Source organism: Capricornis sumatraensis, chromosome 2, assembly GCF_032405125.1.
Source record: "Capricornis sumatraensis isolate serow.1 chromosome 2, serow.2, whole genome shotgun sequence".
NCBI lineage: Eukaryota > Metazoa > Chordata > Mammalia > Artiodactyla > Bovidae > Capricornis > Capricornis sumatraensis.
Genome location: NC_091070.1, coordinates 187,058,050 through 187,076,189, shown reverse-complemented (window position 1 = coordinate 187,076,189; position 18,140 = coordinate 187,058,050). Strand labels below are relative to the sequence as shown.

The following is an 18,140-nucleotide window of genomic DNA, read 5'->3' as shown; positions in this document are numbered from 1 at the left end:
GCTGTGCAGTTCTCGTCTGCCTTTCTTCTAGTTCTCTCTCTCCCATTTCTCCTCCTTTTTCTCCTTCTCTTTCTTCTTCTTTGATTATGTTCTTAAAATTTTGTAGAGTATAGCTGATTTACATTGTTGTGTTAGTTTCTGCTGTGCAGTGAAGTGAATGAATTACACATATATCCACTCTTTTTAGATGCTTTTCCCATAAGGGTCATTACAGATTATCAATTAGAGTTCTCTGTGCTATAGAGTAGGTCTCTGTAGTCAGTTCAGTTCAGTTCAGTCACTCAGTTGTGTCCGACTGTTTATGACCCCATGGACTGCAGCACAGCAGGTTTCCCTGTCCATTAGCAACTCCCAGAGTTTGCTTAAACTCATGTCCATCATAGTCAGTGATGCATTCCAACAATCTCATCCCCTGTTGTCCCCTTCTCCTGCTGCCTTTAATCTTTCCCAGCATCAAGGTATTTTCTAAGGAGTCAGTTCTTTGTATCAGGTGGCCAAAGTATTAGGGCTTCAACTTTAGCATCAGTCCTTCCAATGAATGTTCAGGACTGATTTCCTTTAGGATTGACTGGTTTGATCTCGCAATCCAAGGAACTCTCAAGTATCTTCTCCAACACCACATTTCAAAAGCATCAATTCTTCAGCGCTCAGCTTGCTTTATGATCCAACTCTCACATCCATACATGACTACTGGAAAAACCATAGCTTTGACTAGTTGGACTTTGCCAGCAAAGTAATATCTCGGCTTTCTAATAGGCTGTCTAGGTTTGTCATAGCTTTTCTTCCAAGAAGTAAATGTCTTATAATTTCATGGCTGTAGTCACCATCTGCAGTGATTTTGGAGCCCAAGAAAATAAGGTCTGTCACTGTTTCCATTGTTTTCCCATCTATTTTCCATGAAGTGATGGGACCAGTAGTCATGTATGGATATAAGAGTTAGACTATAAAGAAAGCTGAGCCCCGAAGAATTGATGCTTTTGAACTATGGTGTTGGAGAAGACTCTTGAGAGTCCCTTGGACCTCAAGGAGATCAAACCAGTCCATCCTAAAGGAAATCAACCCTGAATATTTATTGGAAGGACTGATACTAAAACTGAAGCTCTGATAGTTTGATCACCAGTTACAAGGAACTGACTCACTGGAAAAGACCCTGATGCTGGGAAAGATAGAAGGTAGGAAAGGAAAGGGATGGCAGAGGATGACATGGTTGGATGGCATCACTGACTCAATGTACGTGAGTTTGAGCAAGCTCCAGGAGATGGTAAAGGACTGGGAAGCCTGGTGTGCTGCAGTCCATGGTGTCGCAAAGAGTCTGACATGACTGAGTGACTGAATAACATATCAATCCCATTCTCCCAGTTTGTCCTCCTCCATCCCTGCTTTTCCCCTGGTAATCATGTGATTACATCCATGATTCTACTTCTATTTTGTAAATAAGTTGAATATGTGTGTTTTTTAGATTCCATACATAAGTGATATTATATGTTATTTGTCTTTCTCTGATTTATATCTAGGTCCATCCATGTTGCTGCAAATGGAATTATTTCCTTCTTTTTGTGACTGAGGAGTATTCCATTGTATACACAAATACACCATATCTTCCTTATCCATTCATTCTTGATGGACATTTAGGTGACTTCCATGTCTTGGCTGCTGTAAACAGTGCTGCAATGAACATCAGAGGCCTTGTATCCATTCAGATTGTACTTCTCTATGGATATATGCCCTGGAGTGGGATTTGTTGGATCATATTATAGTTCTGTTTTTAGTTTTTTAAGACACCTGCAGTTCTTCTTGTCCCATCTCATCCCTGCATTTAAATGCTCCATCTAGGCTTCTCCTTCCCTCCCTCCCACAGGACTGTGAGCAGCCCTAGGACAAGAGCTGTCGTCTTATCATCACACCCCCAGCATAGGTACTTTCACTTCCTACTGTGTACTAGCCCCTGTGGTCGGTGCTGGGGGTCTAAGCATGTGTGCAAGGCAGTGCGAGCTTCCAGCAGCTTTTATGATTACAAGAGAGACAGATAGTGTACAGTAATTCTGTAAATTACCAGTGTCTTGTGTGTTAGGGACGTCCAAGAAGGTGTGAGAACCATGATCAGGGAGCCGCATCTTTCCTGGAGGAGCAGAGAAGCCTTCCGAGGAAATAACATTTGAGTTAGGAAGGAATTGGAGTTCACCTGGCAGAGAGGTTGGGGAATGGCATTTCAGGCAGAGGGTGGAGTGGATGCAGAGGTCTAGAGGTGGGAAAGAGCACTGAGGATTAGAGATGGAGAGTGGGGCAGCATGGCCCGGAGTCCACGAGGCAGGAAGGAGCTGTCCTCTCCTGCATCCCGGCCGCTGTGCTGTCCTGACGCTCTCCACCTCCTGCCTGTCTCCTCACTGGGAATGTTTCCGTGTTTGCATCTCCCACCTATAAAACCCAGTGTGTTGTATTATGTGTTGAAGGTGCTCATTGAATGAATGATGGATGACTCAAGGCTCTAAACAGTCTAACTGCCCCCTTGCATTTGTAGCTTCACCTGCCCAGTATCAAGGAGCACAGTCCATGTGGAGGAGCAGCCTGAGCTTATACCATTTATGGGAAACTCTCTGCCACCTGGCGTTCTTTCAACAGAAACTTACTGTCAGTCACTCTACCCTTTACACTGAGAGTTCTGGAAAGAGTAGTACTAAGAATGGTGACCCAGAGATGCTGAGAAGATCCCATCATCAAATGACTCTATTGCCTTCTTTGAGATTGAAATGTGATGGGTTAAACTAGGTTCCCTTCAGCCCTGTTTCTTACTAGCAGTGTGATCTTGGACAGGTCACTTCACCCATGCGTAGGCCTTCCCTCTCTCACTGATGTGTGGTATTAATAGAATCAACTTGACAGGCTTCATGTAAAATGAGACTATACTTGTAACTACTCAGCACAGTGCCTGGCAGTTTGGGACCAAAACTCACTGATGACCGGTGCTTCTATTACTCTAGTTAAAGTCGCTATTATTATTCCAGTGTTTGAGACCATACACTGTGTGTGCTAGGTGTGTGCTAAGTCACTTCAGTTCATGTCCAACTCTTTGCAACCCTGTGGATCGTAGCCCTCCAGGCTCCTCTGTCCATGGGATTCTTCAGACAAGGATACTGGAGTGGTTCGCCATGCCCTCCTCCAGGGGATCTTCCCAACCCAGAGATCAAACCCAACCCAGATCTGTTACATCTCCTGCTTTGACAGGCAGGTTCTTTACCACTAGCGCCACCTGGAAGCCATACACTGACCAGAGAAAGGCAAAAATAGAACCAGCCTCTTAGTTCCCCTGGCAGGCTGATCCGCTCTTTTGCTTTCTAGTCGAGACTGGCCTACACATGGAATGCCTTCTCAGCGTTGTTCGGTGTTAAAAAATAAATAGATAAAAGAGTGTCTTGGGTGTGTTCTAGCTTTCTTTCTTTCTTTTTTAAGAGGATTCCATTTTGTTTTCTCACAGGAGTGATTGGAGCAGATGTGAAGGGGCACGGCCTCGCCTGTGAGGGACAGCCAGTGACGTCACGGCTGGCTGTCATCTGTGGAACATCTTCTTGTCACATGGGTGTGAGTCTGCCGAGTGGGTGAGGGCGGGGCCACCACACTGTGGGATGGACAGCCCAGCCAGGGAGGAGATCTGAGCTGCTGGGCCCTGGGCCCCCTCAGCAACTTCCCTTTCTGTCCCCTGTGCCGTGTCGAGCAGAAAGCACAGCGCTCCTTCCAATAGCTTTGCTTTGATTTGCCAGACCTTTTTACAGGGATCAGATTTGTAAAAAGTGTAAAAAGGCATGAACCTACCTTTGACATCACCCAGGCCAGAGAGCTGAGGAGCAAGGAGTGAAATCAGATCCAGAGATGGCAATGCCTCACTCCCAGACAATCTGTCCCTAATGGGTAGCCAAGTCTTCTCTGCACAGAGGTGTCTGTTTTCCTTGGCGGCCAGGCTTTCCATCAGTCAATATAAATCCATCTCCCTGGGAGCGGTCTGGTGATGTATAGAATTAGACTGCATATCATGACTTCAAAAGCACACTGATAAGCAATTTTCACTCTGTTAATTTTTCTCCATGAATTAGTGGAAAGGCTTTCTCCAAGATTACAGTTAAAATTTAGTGCCTGCCCTAAAATTTATATCTTCTTTAAATGCCTGAGTCTGAAAGCATTCCATTTCGATAAGTACCCATTTCTACCATATTTTTATTTAAAAGTCATTACTCTGTTAAAGTTAGATGGACGATCCTTGGATTTTTCCCAGATGAGTAAAATAGAGGGGAGCATGGGGGAGGAGGAGGAAGGCCTGGGGACAGGAGTAAGGGTTAGAGGGGTATCTGGGATACAGTCCAGGGCAGACACCCTACCACAGTAGAGGGACTCATGGGCCTTGAGAAACTGTGTTTAGTTACTGTTGGGACCAATGAGCCTGTTATACCATGTAATACTTTGGTTGAGTAAATATTGATACATTTACTTATCCACTGATCCTTTGCTCTTGTGCTAAACCCTGGGGACATAGGCATGATATGAGTCTTCCCATTGGTGAGATAGAATGATAACAGGTACTATGGTACAAGGCCCCTCAGTGTAGATTCTGATTGAACTTGAGATGCTGAGCATCTAGTATGCACCAGACATGGTGTCAGGGGTTCTCACACATTTCATAGAGATGATGGAGCCACCTGACTGGTTTCCAGTCTCAGTTCCTCCACTTCCTAATGATGGGCCCTTAGACAGCATTTAACCTCTCTGGACCCAAAATTCCTCATCTGTGAGATGTGAGAGTTATAGTACATGTCTCATAGTGCGGTGAGGATGAATCGAGGTGTGCGGTGAGGATGAATCGAGGTGTGCGTCACAGAGAGTAAGCACTTTGCCAGGGCTAGCTCCCCATCGCTAGCACTCGTGTGTTGGGCAGAAAGGATACAGTGCCTGCCTAGGAAGGGTCCAGGCTTAACGACAACTTCCTAAGAGGACAGTACACTGGACTTCTTAAACCTCCTCAAAAAAAATTTCCTTCTGCTTGTTTCTGTGGATACACTTTTGAATGGAACTTCTTGAAAAGTCCTGGCCTCTGTCTTCTCCTCAGCAGCCCTATTGTAAGGCTTGGCTGTTGCTGAAGGGAGAAATCTGTGGAGGCCTAAGGCTGCCATGAGCAGGAGGGCAGGAGGTGCCCACCAGGACACTCAGCCCTCATCTCCCGCTCTGTGAGTCTACACTCTCTAGCTTGTCATCACTGTTTTAAGCCTGTTTAAATCATCTCCCATTTTCACAGGGACACATCTAACTTGGTTTCTCCTATAAAGTCTAAGTATTGAATACTTTTACCCAACTCAGTTTGGATTTGTGAGCAACAGCAAATCTGTTCGAACATGAGTCTGTGACATCCCCATGTCTTAATTTCCTGGTGTCTTCATGAAAACAGTGCTGGCTTGTTGTATACCATCTATTTTACAAATTAAGCAACTAAAGCCTAAGAAAGACCAGACATTTTCCCAAGGTCACAAAACTGTTAAGCTGGAGCTGAGAACGCAGGTCCAACCTTCCAAGTGCATCCCTTCGGTGCCTTCCTGTGCTGTGTACAGTTTTAAAGGGCCAGTACTGGAGTGGAGTGAGCTTGGGCTTCAGAGTCAGACAGGTGTAGGTTTGGACATCTGCTCATGCACATTTTGACCCCATGACCTGAGGTGAGCTACTAAAGTTCTGTGAGCCACAGATTCTTGATCCATCACACTGGGGGTGAGGATGCCCATCTTAAAGGGTTGCTGGATAACATGAGTTATATACATACATCCCCCATGCATAATAGACACTCAGAAATGGTGGGGATTCTTATTACACTTCCCTAGTGATATAAAAGGCTCACATGAAGCATCTGTTGGGACTTTAACAAGTTTGATGGGCAGCTGCAGTTGGTTACAATGAATGAGGGCCATAAAATGCCGGTTTATTATGGTCTTGTTGTGCTGGAAATAAAGTCCCCACCCCCACCCTGCTTTGTACTTGGGAGTGGGAAGGGACCTCCTGGGCCAAGGGGATTAATCATCAGCTTTAATGTTATGTGGTGAGGGCGAGACTGTGGTCATGCTGGCATCGGAAAATGCCTTTGATCTGGCTCAGGTGCTGGGCGCCCAGCGAGCCAGCAACAATGACACCTTTGTGAGGTCTCGGAGAGGTGCAGGTCTGAGGAAACACTCTCCAGGAAGCTCAAGGACCCTCTTTGTTGTGGTTCTGGCAAATAAAACCACCAACTGTCAGGAAAAATTCTGCAAACAGAACACAGGGACTAGAGGGGTCTGTGGGATTCTCTTTCTTCCTGTCTGCTCACTGCTGATGTTCCTAATTCTAATTTTGATTGGGGCAAAACTCCGAGGAATATTTTGCGTTTGATCCAGGTTGCCTCTTTCTAGCTCACCCAGAGTGAATGAATGAAGGAATGTCCAAGTAACAAGTCCTTTAGAGTTGCCTTTCTTCACGTCCCTGTTACTTCCAGGAATCTAGAGAAAAAGCCTGAGGTTGAACATAAGCCTTACTAATCAGGCCTTTGATATTTTAGAAGATACAAGTGTGGGCTGCACATTTATCTTCCTTGTAGATGATTTAATTAACAAGGAAAAAGAATAGTGTTCTTTTTTTAACTGCATGAAAGCAGAGCTGCTTGTTCAGAGTTAATTACTACCAAGTCACCAAAACCCAAGATCATACACAGCAGGGGTGAGCCAGAGGTTGAAAAGTCATGGGGTCAGATGGAGCTGATCCCTGCCATCGCTCCCAGCACCCCTTTTCTCGAGCTGTCAGGTCAGGTCGTAACTTGGCAACTTGTCTTCAGTCAGCGTGACAGATGGGGAAAGGACCCTGGGGCAGGGGGTGGGGAAGCATTGAAGAGGTAAGGTTTGAGCAGAACAATAGTTGGTGAGACCTAGGGATTACATCTGCATCTTAAATCACTCAGAACTGAAGTTTTTCATTTTAGGTGAATGTAGACCTGGTGATTAGCTATCACACAGTGGGTGTAATTGCAAAGCAGGCTCTTACACTGACTTTACCACTCACTTAGGTGAGATACTTCATCTTTTCGTACCTCTGTGACTTCGTCTGTTTTAGGTGGGCAGTAGTATTTACGTAACATTGTTTTGAGGATTAAGTGAGGTAGTGTTTGTAAGCAGTTTGGCACTTCCTAGCACCATATACCAAATATGGCATTATTGTTAAAAGTGATTCAAGAGCCGACTCATTGGAAAATACCCTGATTCGGGGAAAGATTGAAGGCAGGAGGAGAAGCGGGTAACAGAGGATGAGATGGTTGGCTGGCATCACTGACACAATGGACATGAGTTTGAACAAACTCCTGGAGTTAGTTAACGACAGGGAAGCCTGGCATGCTGCAATTCATGGGGTCGCAGGGTCAGACACAACTTAGTGACTGAACAGCAGCAACAACAACAATGTTAGAATGATCCATGTGACAATGGATTCAAGTTAAAACATCAAATAAACTCATGTTGAGTTTATTGTAGATCTCAGATGGATATATATAGAGAAATATTTATAGCCATATGTAGGTATTCAGTTTAGTAAACCTACATGTATTTCCTAGCTGTGATAATGGAGGGGGCCTTGAAACAAGGACACTCTAGCAGCTAGTTGCTACAAGCACTCCTGGTGCCTATATCTTCATTTCTAATACTGATCTCCAATAAAAAGTATCAGGGCTTCTTGGAGAAATGGTTGATTTTAGGACCTCAGATATGCAGATGACACCACCCTTATGGCAGAAAGTGAAGAAGAACTAAAGAGCCTCTTGATAAAAGTGAAAGAGGAGAGTGAAAAAGTTGGCTTAAAGCTCAACATTCAGAAAACTAAGATCATGGCATCCGGTCCCATCACTTCATGGCAGATAGATGGGGAAACAGTGGAAACAATGACAAACTTTTTTTGGGCTCCAAAATCATTGCAAATGGTGACTGCAGCCATGAAATTAAAAGATGCTTGCTTCTTGAAAGGAAAGTTATGACCAACTTAATTCAATTCAGTTCAGTTGCTCAGTCGTGTCCGACTCTTTGCAACCCCATGAACCACAGCACACCAGGACTCCCTATCCATCACCAACTCCCAGAGTCCACCCAAACCCATGTCCATTGAGTCAGTGATGCCATCCAACCATCTCATCCTCTGTTGTCCCCTTCTTCTCCTGCCCTCAATCTTTCCCAGCATCAGGGTCTTTTCAAACGAGTCAGCTCTTCGCATCAGGTGGCCAAAGTATTGGAGTTTCAGCTTCATCATCAGTCCTTCCAATGAATATTCAGGACTGATTCCTTCAGGATGGACTGGTTGGATCTCCTTGCAGTTCAAGGAACTCTCAAGAGTCTTCTCCAACACCACAGTTCAAAAGCATCTATTCTTCTGCTCTTGTTATGCTCCGAGCCCGTATCTCTGAACCGACCGAGAGAGCAAGTCCACCACAGTATTGCAAACGCAAGAAGGGAGTTTGTTTATTCCTAGCGCGCTAGGGCCCAAGTCTCATCCCACACAAGGGAATCTGACAAGAGCCCCGAACAAAGGAGTATGGCGGCTTATATACAGGCAGTTCTTTGTCTCAGTTCCAGGAGTAGCTGGCGTTACATGATTGGCCAGGCAGGATGAGCGCATATCCTGTCTCTTTCTGGTAAACATGACTCAGGTCCTAGAGACCGTCGTTTGGTCCCTAACACTCTCAGCTTTCCCAACTCAACTCTCAGATCCACACATGACCACTGGAAAAACCATAGCCTTGACTAGATGGACCTTTGTTGACAAAGTAATGTCTCTGCTTTTGAATATGCTGTCTAGCTTGGTCATAACTTTCCTTCCAAGGAGTAAGAGTCTTTTAATTTCATGTCTGCAATCACCATCTACAGTGATTTTGGAGCCCAGAAAAATAAAGTCAGCCACTGTTTCCCCATCTGTTTTCCATGAAATGATGGGACCGGATGCCATGATCTTTGTTTTCTGAATGTTGAGCTTTAAGCCAACTTTTTCACTCTCCTCTTTCGCTTTTATCAAGAGGCTTTTTAGTTCCTCTTCACTTTCTGCCATAAGGGTGGTGTCATCTGCATATCTGAGATTATCGATATTTCTCCCAAACAACCTAGACAGCATATTAAAAAGCAGAGACATTACTTTGCCAGCAAAGGTCCATCTAGTCAAGGCTATCGTTTTTCCAGTAGTCATGTATGGATGTGAGAGTTGGGCTATAAAGAAAGCTGAGCGCCAAAGAATTGATGCTTTTGAACTGTGGTGTTGGAGAAGACTCTTGAGAGTTCCTTGAACTGCAAGGAGATCCAACCAGTCCATCCTGAAGGAATCAGTCCTGAATATTCATTTGAAGGACTGATGCTGAAGCTGAAACTCCAATACTTTGGCCACCTGATGCGAAGAGCTGACTTGTTTGAAAAGACCCTGATGCTGGGAAAGATTGAGGGCAGGAGGAGAAGGGGACAACAGAGGATGAGATGATTGGATGGCATCACCGACTCAATGGTCATGGGTTTGGGTGGACTCCAGGAGTTGGTGATGGACAGGGAGTCCTGGTGTGCTGTGATTCATGGGGTTGCAAAGAGTCTTGAGCGACTGAATTGAACTGAACTGGGGACTGAGGCAGGAAATAGGCAAGTTGATCCTAGAGTATCTAGTAGTAGCGCCAGAAAATAAAGAAGTGTTTAAAAAAAGCAAACACTGTAACAATTTGAGGGGGCCTCCTTGGTTGCTCAGATGGTAAAGAATCTGCCTGCAATGGCAGGAAACCATGGTTCAATTGTTTAGATCCCTGCGTCAGGAAGATCCCCTGGAAAAGGGAATGGCAACGCACTCCAGTATTCTTGCCTGGAGATATAAATAAAGTGTATTGGATTATAACCCAGAGTGTCACATAAATATTATGAATATGAGCCCATACTGATATAAATAAGTAAACAGAAGAGACAAATTTCTCAGGCAGGAGAATTCCAAATAATTCATGTAGATATATCGCCTCCCCCCCAAGGAGGTGGAGCATAACTTCCTACTCTTAAAGCATGAGCTACACATGGTAACTTTCTTTCAAAGAGGAAGAACAGTACAAAAAGGGGGAAAAAGAGTAATTTTGCAGTGGAGAAATCTGACCACTAACTTTAGCCAGGTGACCAAGGTCGGCACCAACAGTGATAAGTAATGTTGATAGTATGTACTATTGCCATGATGTGATGAGAATGGCTCTTTATCTCTGTTATCTTCCTCCCCCAAACCCATAACCACAGTCTAATTAATCATAAAAGAAACATCAGGCAAATTCCATTTGAGAGACATGCTACAAAATACCTGACCAGCACCGTCCAGGTCATCAAAAAACAAGGAAAGTCTGAGAAATTATCACAGTCAGGAGGAGTCTAAAGAGATGTAACAACTGTGTGGCATCCTGGATGGGATCCTAAAGCAGAAGAAAGATGTTAGATAAAAACTAAGGAAATCTGAATCAAGTAAGGTCTTTAGTTAATGATAATATATCATCATTTTTAAATTGTGACATATTAGCTTAATGTAAGATTTTAATGATAGACAAAACTAGCTGTCAAATCTATGAAACTCTGTACCATCTTCCCAACTCTTCTGTAATCTGAGCTGTTTTAAAATTAAAAGCTCATTAAAAAATATTTATTAAATCATTAACTCATTACCAAAATGTTTTCTTGTATTTGCCTGGCTAAATACTAAGGGTATTAAGATAAATAAGATATAGTGTCATGCCTGCCTTCATGGACAAAGACAGACAAGGAGGAGATGACCACAGCTCAGAATAGTAATTCTGATGGTAAATTTAAGACTGGAATGTAGAGGAGCGGGGGCTTCCCTGATGGCTCAGACAGTAAAGAATCTGCCTGCAATGCAGGAGACTGGGGTTCAATCCCTGGGTCGGTAAGATCTCCAGGAGAATGGCTACCCACTCCAGTCTTCTTGCCTGGCAAATCCCATGAACAGAGGAGCCTGGCGGACAATGGTCCATGGGGTTGCAAAGAGTTGAACACAACTGAGCGACTAACACTTTCACCTTCACATGGAGAATGGGACCAGTCACGTCTTCAGTAGACAGGGAAGCTTTCCTGTAGCATGTGGTACTTAAAGGATTATAGTTTTTCCCCCGCTGCATGGGGCTGCTGTTCCTACTCAGTTTCAGGCACCAGATCCCCCCTGTAGTCTCACCCTCCTACTCTTTGTCTTTTGTGTCTACAGCACCCACCACTGGGTTCCTCTGCTCCTGGATGGTTTGTAGGTATTACAGACCCCCTGGGATAGCACTGTAGGAAAGGAGAATGTCATAGCTAAGAGACAGTGGGCAGGTTTCTCTGCCTTAGTCTCTTTAGCAAGTGGCATCTGCAGAGGTCGCGAGAGAGGTGGAGAGGGAAGGGAGTCCATAGGCACAGATAGGTCCACAGTCACAACTCCCAGGGAAGGAGCCATGTTCCTGTGTGTGATTCACTAGGACCTGCAGTTGTCAGCCTTGAGGACCAGTGTTCTCAGGAGTTGGTCTCTCTGTACTGAGGCTCAGCCTGGGCCCCTCAACAACATGTTCGGAAAACAGACTGTATGCTAGGCATTGATTGGCAAGGAGGGCTTTGGCATGGTTCTAAGAGCAGTAAGGCAGCTCATGCAATCAGAAAACTCAGCATAGTGCTTCTCCTGTCATTTGAGGCAGGACAGTTCTACACTGCCCTGAATGGATATAGTTCAGCATCCCTGGTCCAGCCTCAGTCATTATTAGAAGACAGGCAATAGCATTAGCTGCTGCCATCTATTGAGCACCTACAGTGTACCAGGCACTGTGCTAAATTCTTTATGTCTTATCATCAGCTCAGCAGTCCTGTGAGCTGGGCACCATTACTCTCCCCATTTCAAAAGTGAGGATATGGAGGTAAAGAGCAGTTAAGTGGGTCACACCATGTGCAGGAAGTGGTGACTGACCCCTCTCTAGGAGACTGTGCCCAGAGTCCTTGCTCTTCCCTTTCAGGTCCATCAGTTCAGTTCAGTTCAGTTCAGTCGCTCAGTCGTGTCTGACTCTTTGTGACCCCATGAATCACATTACGCCAGGCCTCCCTGTCCATCACCAACTGCCGGAGTTCACTCAGACTTATGTCCATCGAGTCAGTGATGCCATCCAGCCATTTCATCCTCTGTCATCCCCTTCTCCTCCTGCCACCAATCCCTCCGAGCATCAGGGTCTTTTCCAATGAGTCAACTCTTCACATGAGGTGGCCAAAGTACTGGAGTTTCAGCTTTAGCATCATTCCTTCCAAAGAAATCCCAGGGCTGATCTCCTTCAGAATGGACTGGTTGGATCTCCTTGCAGTCCAAGGGACTCTCAAGAGTCTTCTCCAACACCACAGTTCAAAAGCATCAATTCTTCAGCGCTCAGCCTTCTTCACAGTCCAGCTCTCACATCCATACATGACCACAGGAAAAACCATAGCCTTGACTAGATGGACCTTAGTCAGCAAAGTAATGTCTCTGCTTTTGAATATGCTATCTAGGTTCTCTAGATAGAATAGCTTCTCTCAGTTCCCCAGGGGAGAGGGAGAGCAGACTCGATTGAAATAAGGGCCCGTGTTATTGCAGACATCTCATCAAAGAAAAGATTTGAATGACAAATACCTGGGAAGATGCTCATGTCCTTAGTCACTAGGGAAATGCCAACTCAAACCACCGTAAGATCCACTACATGCTTGTGAGAATGGCTGACGTTGTGATGAAGATGTGGGAAACCAGAACCTCACACGCTGCTGAGGGGAATGTGAAATGGTACAACCACTTTGGAAAATAGTTTAGCACTTTCTTACAAAGTCAGCGTACACCTACTGTGTGACCCCACTGTTCCACTCATGAAAGCATTGTGTCTACAGAAACTCAAGCAGGAAGAGTAGCAGTAGTTCATAGTGGTTCAAGTTCATAGCAGTTTCATTTGTAATAGCCCCAAACTGGAAACAACCCCAATGCCTGTCAACAGTGATTAGACAAACTATTGGTCCATTGTTAGAATGGAATACTACTAAGCAATAAAAGGGAATGAGCTGTTAATATAAGATACAACATGGATTCATCTCAAAGTATTAATTATGCTAAGTGAGAGAAGCCAAACAGAAAGAGTATAGACTATATGTAATTCCATTTATTAAAAATTATTAGGAAAATGCATTATATATATATTTATGTCTAATATATAATGACAGGAAGCATATCAGTGATTGCCTACAGTGGGGCAGTGGGCAGAATGAGGACCAGGAGGAAAGGATTATAGATGGGCACAAGGAAACTTTTGGGGGTGATGGATATACTTACCTTGATTATAATATTATCTTCATTGGTGGTTGTCTACTATGTCAAAATTTATCAAACCAGATATTTTAAATATGTGCAACTTAATGAATACCAATTATAGTTCAGTAAAGCTTTAAAAAAAAATACCAGAAAATAAGAACAATAATAATACTGCCTACAGTAACTTATATAGTGCTTACTATATTCCACGCACAGTATCTCTAAAAATGGTTTTGTGTTAGTTTAAAAAATAGTACACAGTAGATGATCAATAAATACTAGTTGTCACTTCTTTCCTTCTAACCCAAGTAAATTCTCTAGGTAGTCTGACATATTTTACTGTTTTGTTCTTTTGGTCCCTAGACTGATAAGATATGGTTATTTGTATTTTTTTAATGTTTTATCTTATATTAGAATATAGTTGATTAACAACATTTTGATAATTTCAGGTATACAGCAGAGTAATTCAGCCATACATATACATGTATCCATTCTCCCCCAAACACCCCTCCCATCCAGGCTGTCACATAACATTGAGCAGAGTTTCATGTGCTACACAGTAGGTCCTTGTTGGTTATCCATTTTAAATGTAACACGTTGATCCCAAACTCCTTGTATCCTCCTCCCATTCTCCCTCCCCACTCATGATTACCTTATTTGTGTTTTAATGGTGAGGCTTCCCTGGTGGCTCAGCCCGTAAAGAATCTGCCTACAATGCAGAAGACATAAGTTCAATCCCTGGGTCAGGAAGATCCCCTGGGGAAGGGAATGGCAACCCACTCCAGTATTTTTGCCTGGAGAATTCCATGGACAGAGGAGCCTGGTGGGCTACAGTCCATGGGGTCACAAAGAGTTGGACAAGACTCTCTTTAAGGATACCAGCTCATGTCTCAGAGGAAGCTGACTTGCTTATCAGGTCCACACTGGTGGGTCCATGTCTCTGTTTCCCCTCTCATCCCATCCTGTCCAGTTTAGAGCTGGTGTATAATATTCATAGATGCCTAGTGACTACATGGCTGGATTGCACCCCGCCCCCCGCCGCCGCCACCACCACCACCACTTCCCATGCTGAGGAGCATGCAAGTGCTTGAATCTTCCTGTCTCCTTTCATACCTTCCCACTGCAGTAGGGCCGTCTTTCATCATCTGTTTCTGCTGAGTGGGGAGCTGACCAGCTGGTAGAAGCACCCCCGTCCAGGGTGCTGTCAGTCTGTCTCCCACCCCACCATGCCGGTGATGCCTGGGAGCTCACTCGGCCTCTCTAGGAAGTGAGAGCCTCACTAGAGAGCTTTACTTCAGCAGGACCTGCTCTCTCTTCCTTTCCTCCACCTCACAGTCCTCCAGAGCTCTCCATTCCCATCCATCATGGGTCCCTGGAAGAGAACAGGGTCTCTTCCCAGCAGCTCTTCAGGATGCACTTTGGCCCAGAGTGGATCTGCAGCCTGATCTCTGTTCTGTTGGGAAACAAGGGCTCAGGAGTCCTAGAGTCCTGAGCTCTAACCAGAGAAAACCCCCCTCAGACCAGGCACGTCGTTGGAACTGTGCTCTTTGGGTGATGATTATAGCAGTGGAGTGCTCTACCCAGGTCCAAACTGAGGAACAGAGGGTGCCATACATGGTTCCTTACAAAGGAAATGCAAATTCAAACCACAGTGAGACCCACGACATGCTTGTTAGAAGGACTGAAGTTTGATGAGCATGTGGAACTGGAACCCTCACAGGCTCCTGCCAGGTACGTGAAATGGCACAACCACTTCGGAAAATAGTTGAGCAGTTTCTTATAAGAGACTCTCACATCTACTGTGTGATCCAGCCATTCCGCTCCCATAAAAGCTGGGCAGGGCCGTCTGGTCCTGTGTTTCTGGAAGCCCACCAGGAACACAGCAAAGCCAGGTAACACAAGACCTTTCATGAGGTCAGAACAAATAAGAGTGTGTCAGCTGGCGTGAGCCCAGTTTTCCACAAAAGACGGCAGCTCGCCTGGAAGAATGGTTGAAGCAGAGGAAAGAATCGAAATTAGCAGCAGTAACAACAGCAGCTAATATTTACTGCATGCTTATCATGGGGTAAGAAATGTGCATCTATCGTTGTATCTAAATCTCATAATAACCTTATGCAGTTACCAACGTTATCCTCCTGTTTTATAGGGACTGAAACTGGGTCTCAGAGAGGCAAAGTACTTACCCGAGTCCATAGCTAGTAAGTCCTGGAGAAGTTTCTAACCCAGGCTGTTTGATTCCAGAACTCACATTGTCAGCTCTTTGCAGAACAATGAGACAGGGGCCATGGGATGGTTGGTTGTGACGTGGGTGTTTTGTGGGAATGGGGTGAAGTGAATACAAGGCAGATCTTTTTCAAAGTCCGGTGATAACTGCACAGTGATGCCTGGGTGCAGTTCAACCACAATGTTCTCATTTTCCCTCCTTCCCAGTCTCTCAAATCACTGCCCTGCCAGGGGCCCCCAGACTAATGATAACAATAAAAATAAACAGCATCACTTGTCAACCATTGTCCCCTGGGCATTTGTGAGACTTCTTATTTATCATCTTGCCTGTTTCCCCACTGCTCTGTGGTCAAGTACTGAATTAGGCAATTTGAAGACATGTGACTAACTTCTCAAATCACGGAGATGTTTTTGTATTCATTTGGAAGAGCATGAAATGAAAACCACATTGATTTTTATTCCCCCTTTTTCTATTTCCCACTCATCTGCTGTAAGTGTGACTCTGATCCTGTGGTTGCTGAGGGTGACCTAGCAGTGATGGCAGTGTTAGTGCTTTCCAGCGAATGAGTGAGGATGTAAAGGAGTCTGAGACAGGCAGGGCAGAGCCCTCACTAAGTGTCAGCTTTTGTACTGTGGTTCTCAATACACATCGACTCCTCCACTTCTACATACATTCTGGGGTTTCAGAACTTCTGCCTTGTTGCTTCTGCCTTATTGTTTTCTGGGGTTTTTTAAATATTTTTTTTCATCTTTATTTATTTATTTGGCTGTGCCATTTCTTAGCTACAGCTTGTGGGCTGTAGTTCCTGACCGGGGATTGAACCCAGGCCCCCTGCATTGGGAGCATGAAGTCTTAGCCACTGGACCACCAGGGAAGTCCCGCTTCCCCCTTATTTTTCATCCTCATCTCCCACGTTCCTTGTGTGTGTGCTCCAAGGACCTCATTTTACACCTTAATTAAATTTTCCTATTTTTTTGAACTTCAGAGCCATCAGAAGTTTGGTGTAGTTTCTGTTCTTCCATTTTACCAGTGTGAGAACACCAGGAGAAATGACATGTAAGAGAACAAAGTCCCAGAAGAACCCATGAGAAATTTTTTGAGCAATCAGCGCTGAAGGGTTGAGGTTGAAAGTCCCTCCCTAATGAACATCAGGGGCTCCCTACTGCCAATAGGAAAAAAAAAAAAAAAAAGAGGTTCAGTGTGAAAACCCAGCGGAGAATTTGGCCATGTTGTTATAGATTTGGGATATGTTCAGTTTAAAAAGAATGAAAGTCTTAAATCTCAAGGAGGTGAAAGTTACTGCAGTGCTATGATGTATTATTTTTTAACATTTTGCTGAAAGATAATTCACATGCATAAAACTCACCCCTGTCGTGTATTTTTCAGAACTCTAGAGAACTGAGTTTAGTGATGTTTGAGAAAGAGAAAGATTTAGTGCCCATATTTCAGGTTATACTATGGAACGATACCAGCACGTGGTCTTTATTACTTACAGAGGTAACAGAAAGATAACACAGAACAGTAAATTTCCATTTCTGCTTGCACTTAGGATAGCACCTGACATATGAAGTGGGTGTAGTAAATATTGGATTGATAGGTAGAAGGACAAACAGAAATATGCTGGGTAGCAACCATCCAGGTTTTCTGAAGAACAAATCAGGCCATACCAGTTTGGCATCCTTTTCTTCGATGGGTTGACAGGCTACATGGCGAAAGAAGGAAGATCCAGCATGTCAGCTCTCTGGTCTTCTAGAAGACAGCAGGTTCTTTCCCTGATGACCTGATCCTTCTCACTTATTACAGCAGCATTGCTACATTCAGTCACAAAATTCCATCCACGTGAGAACTGGTTTATTTCACTGAATTATACTTTGAAGCAGGCCTTAAGCAAAAGCACAAAACTGATTGAAAAGTGTCCATATCATCCAATTGCCAGATTTGTGTTTGGGCCTTGTGTCGTTGATTTCAGCCTTATGTCGAGCCAGGCAGAGACAGCCTTGATTCTGTTGATTGAGGGGCTGTTTAGGTGGACGGTGTTTGTGAGTAATTGGTCAGCCATCCAGGAGCTGCTTGAGGTAGATGAGGCCATCCTGGCTTACCTACCTGCCATCTGCCTACCTGTTAAAATCTACTGATGCTTCCTCAGGTTTCCATGTAACTCTTCATTGAAAGACTAGCTATGATCTTGAAAGTCAGGACGGGTGTTCTCTGGAATTAGGGAAATGATCCATGAAAAAGAGGGAGCCCATGGAGAGAATGGACAGTTATATTAACACATGTACTCATTCTTCTGGGTTACGCAGGGCCCTAATTTCCATGGACCGACTTTGACAGACTCACAGTGGAGATGGTCCTGAATATCAAGTCTGATGGCTTCACTCTCCCAGTTAAAATCTCTCAGTGAGTCTCCTGAATCCTAGCAGGTCATAGAGGATCATGTGTGACCTGAGCCCTGCCTCCCCCTAGCCTCATCCCCTGCTATTCCTGACTTTTCATCCTATATTCTAATAACAGGTACATCCCATATCCTTTTGTGAATTCCATGGGCCAAAGATTTGTAGAATAGAGAATATCCAGATTTTTTAAAATT

General features: G+C 44.4%; 1 protein-coding gene across 8 annotated transcripts in view; it reads left to right on the top strand.

Annotated features, from left to right (window-relative positions):
* The window catches only part of FGGY (FGGY carbohydrate kinase domain containing), a 502,857-nt gene that overhangs the window by 286,144 nt on the left and 198,573 nt on the right, over positions 1-18,140 (top strand). For all 8 annotated transcript variants that reach the window (XR_011144409.1, XM_068963998.1, XM_068963999.1 and 5 more), the window contains one exon: positions 3,473-3,576. Coding sequence is in view for 7 of the 8 variants with exons in the window: in XM_068963998.1 (XP_068820099.1) it covers positions 3,473-3,576 (104 nt within the window). In the remaining variant the exon portion in view is untranslated. The remainder of the gene's footprint in view (positions 1-3,472; positions 3,577-18,140) is intronic.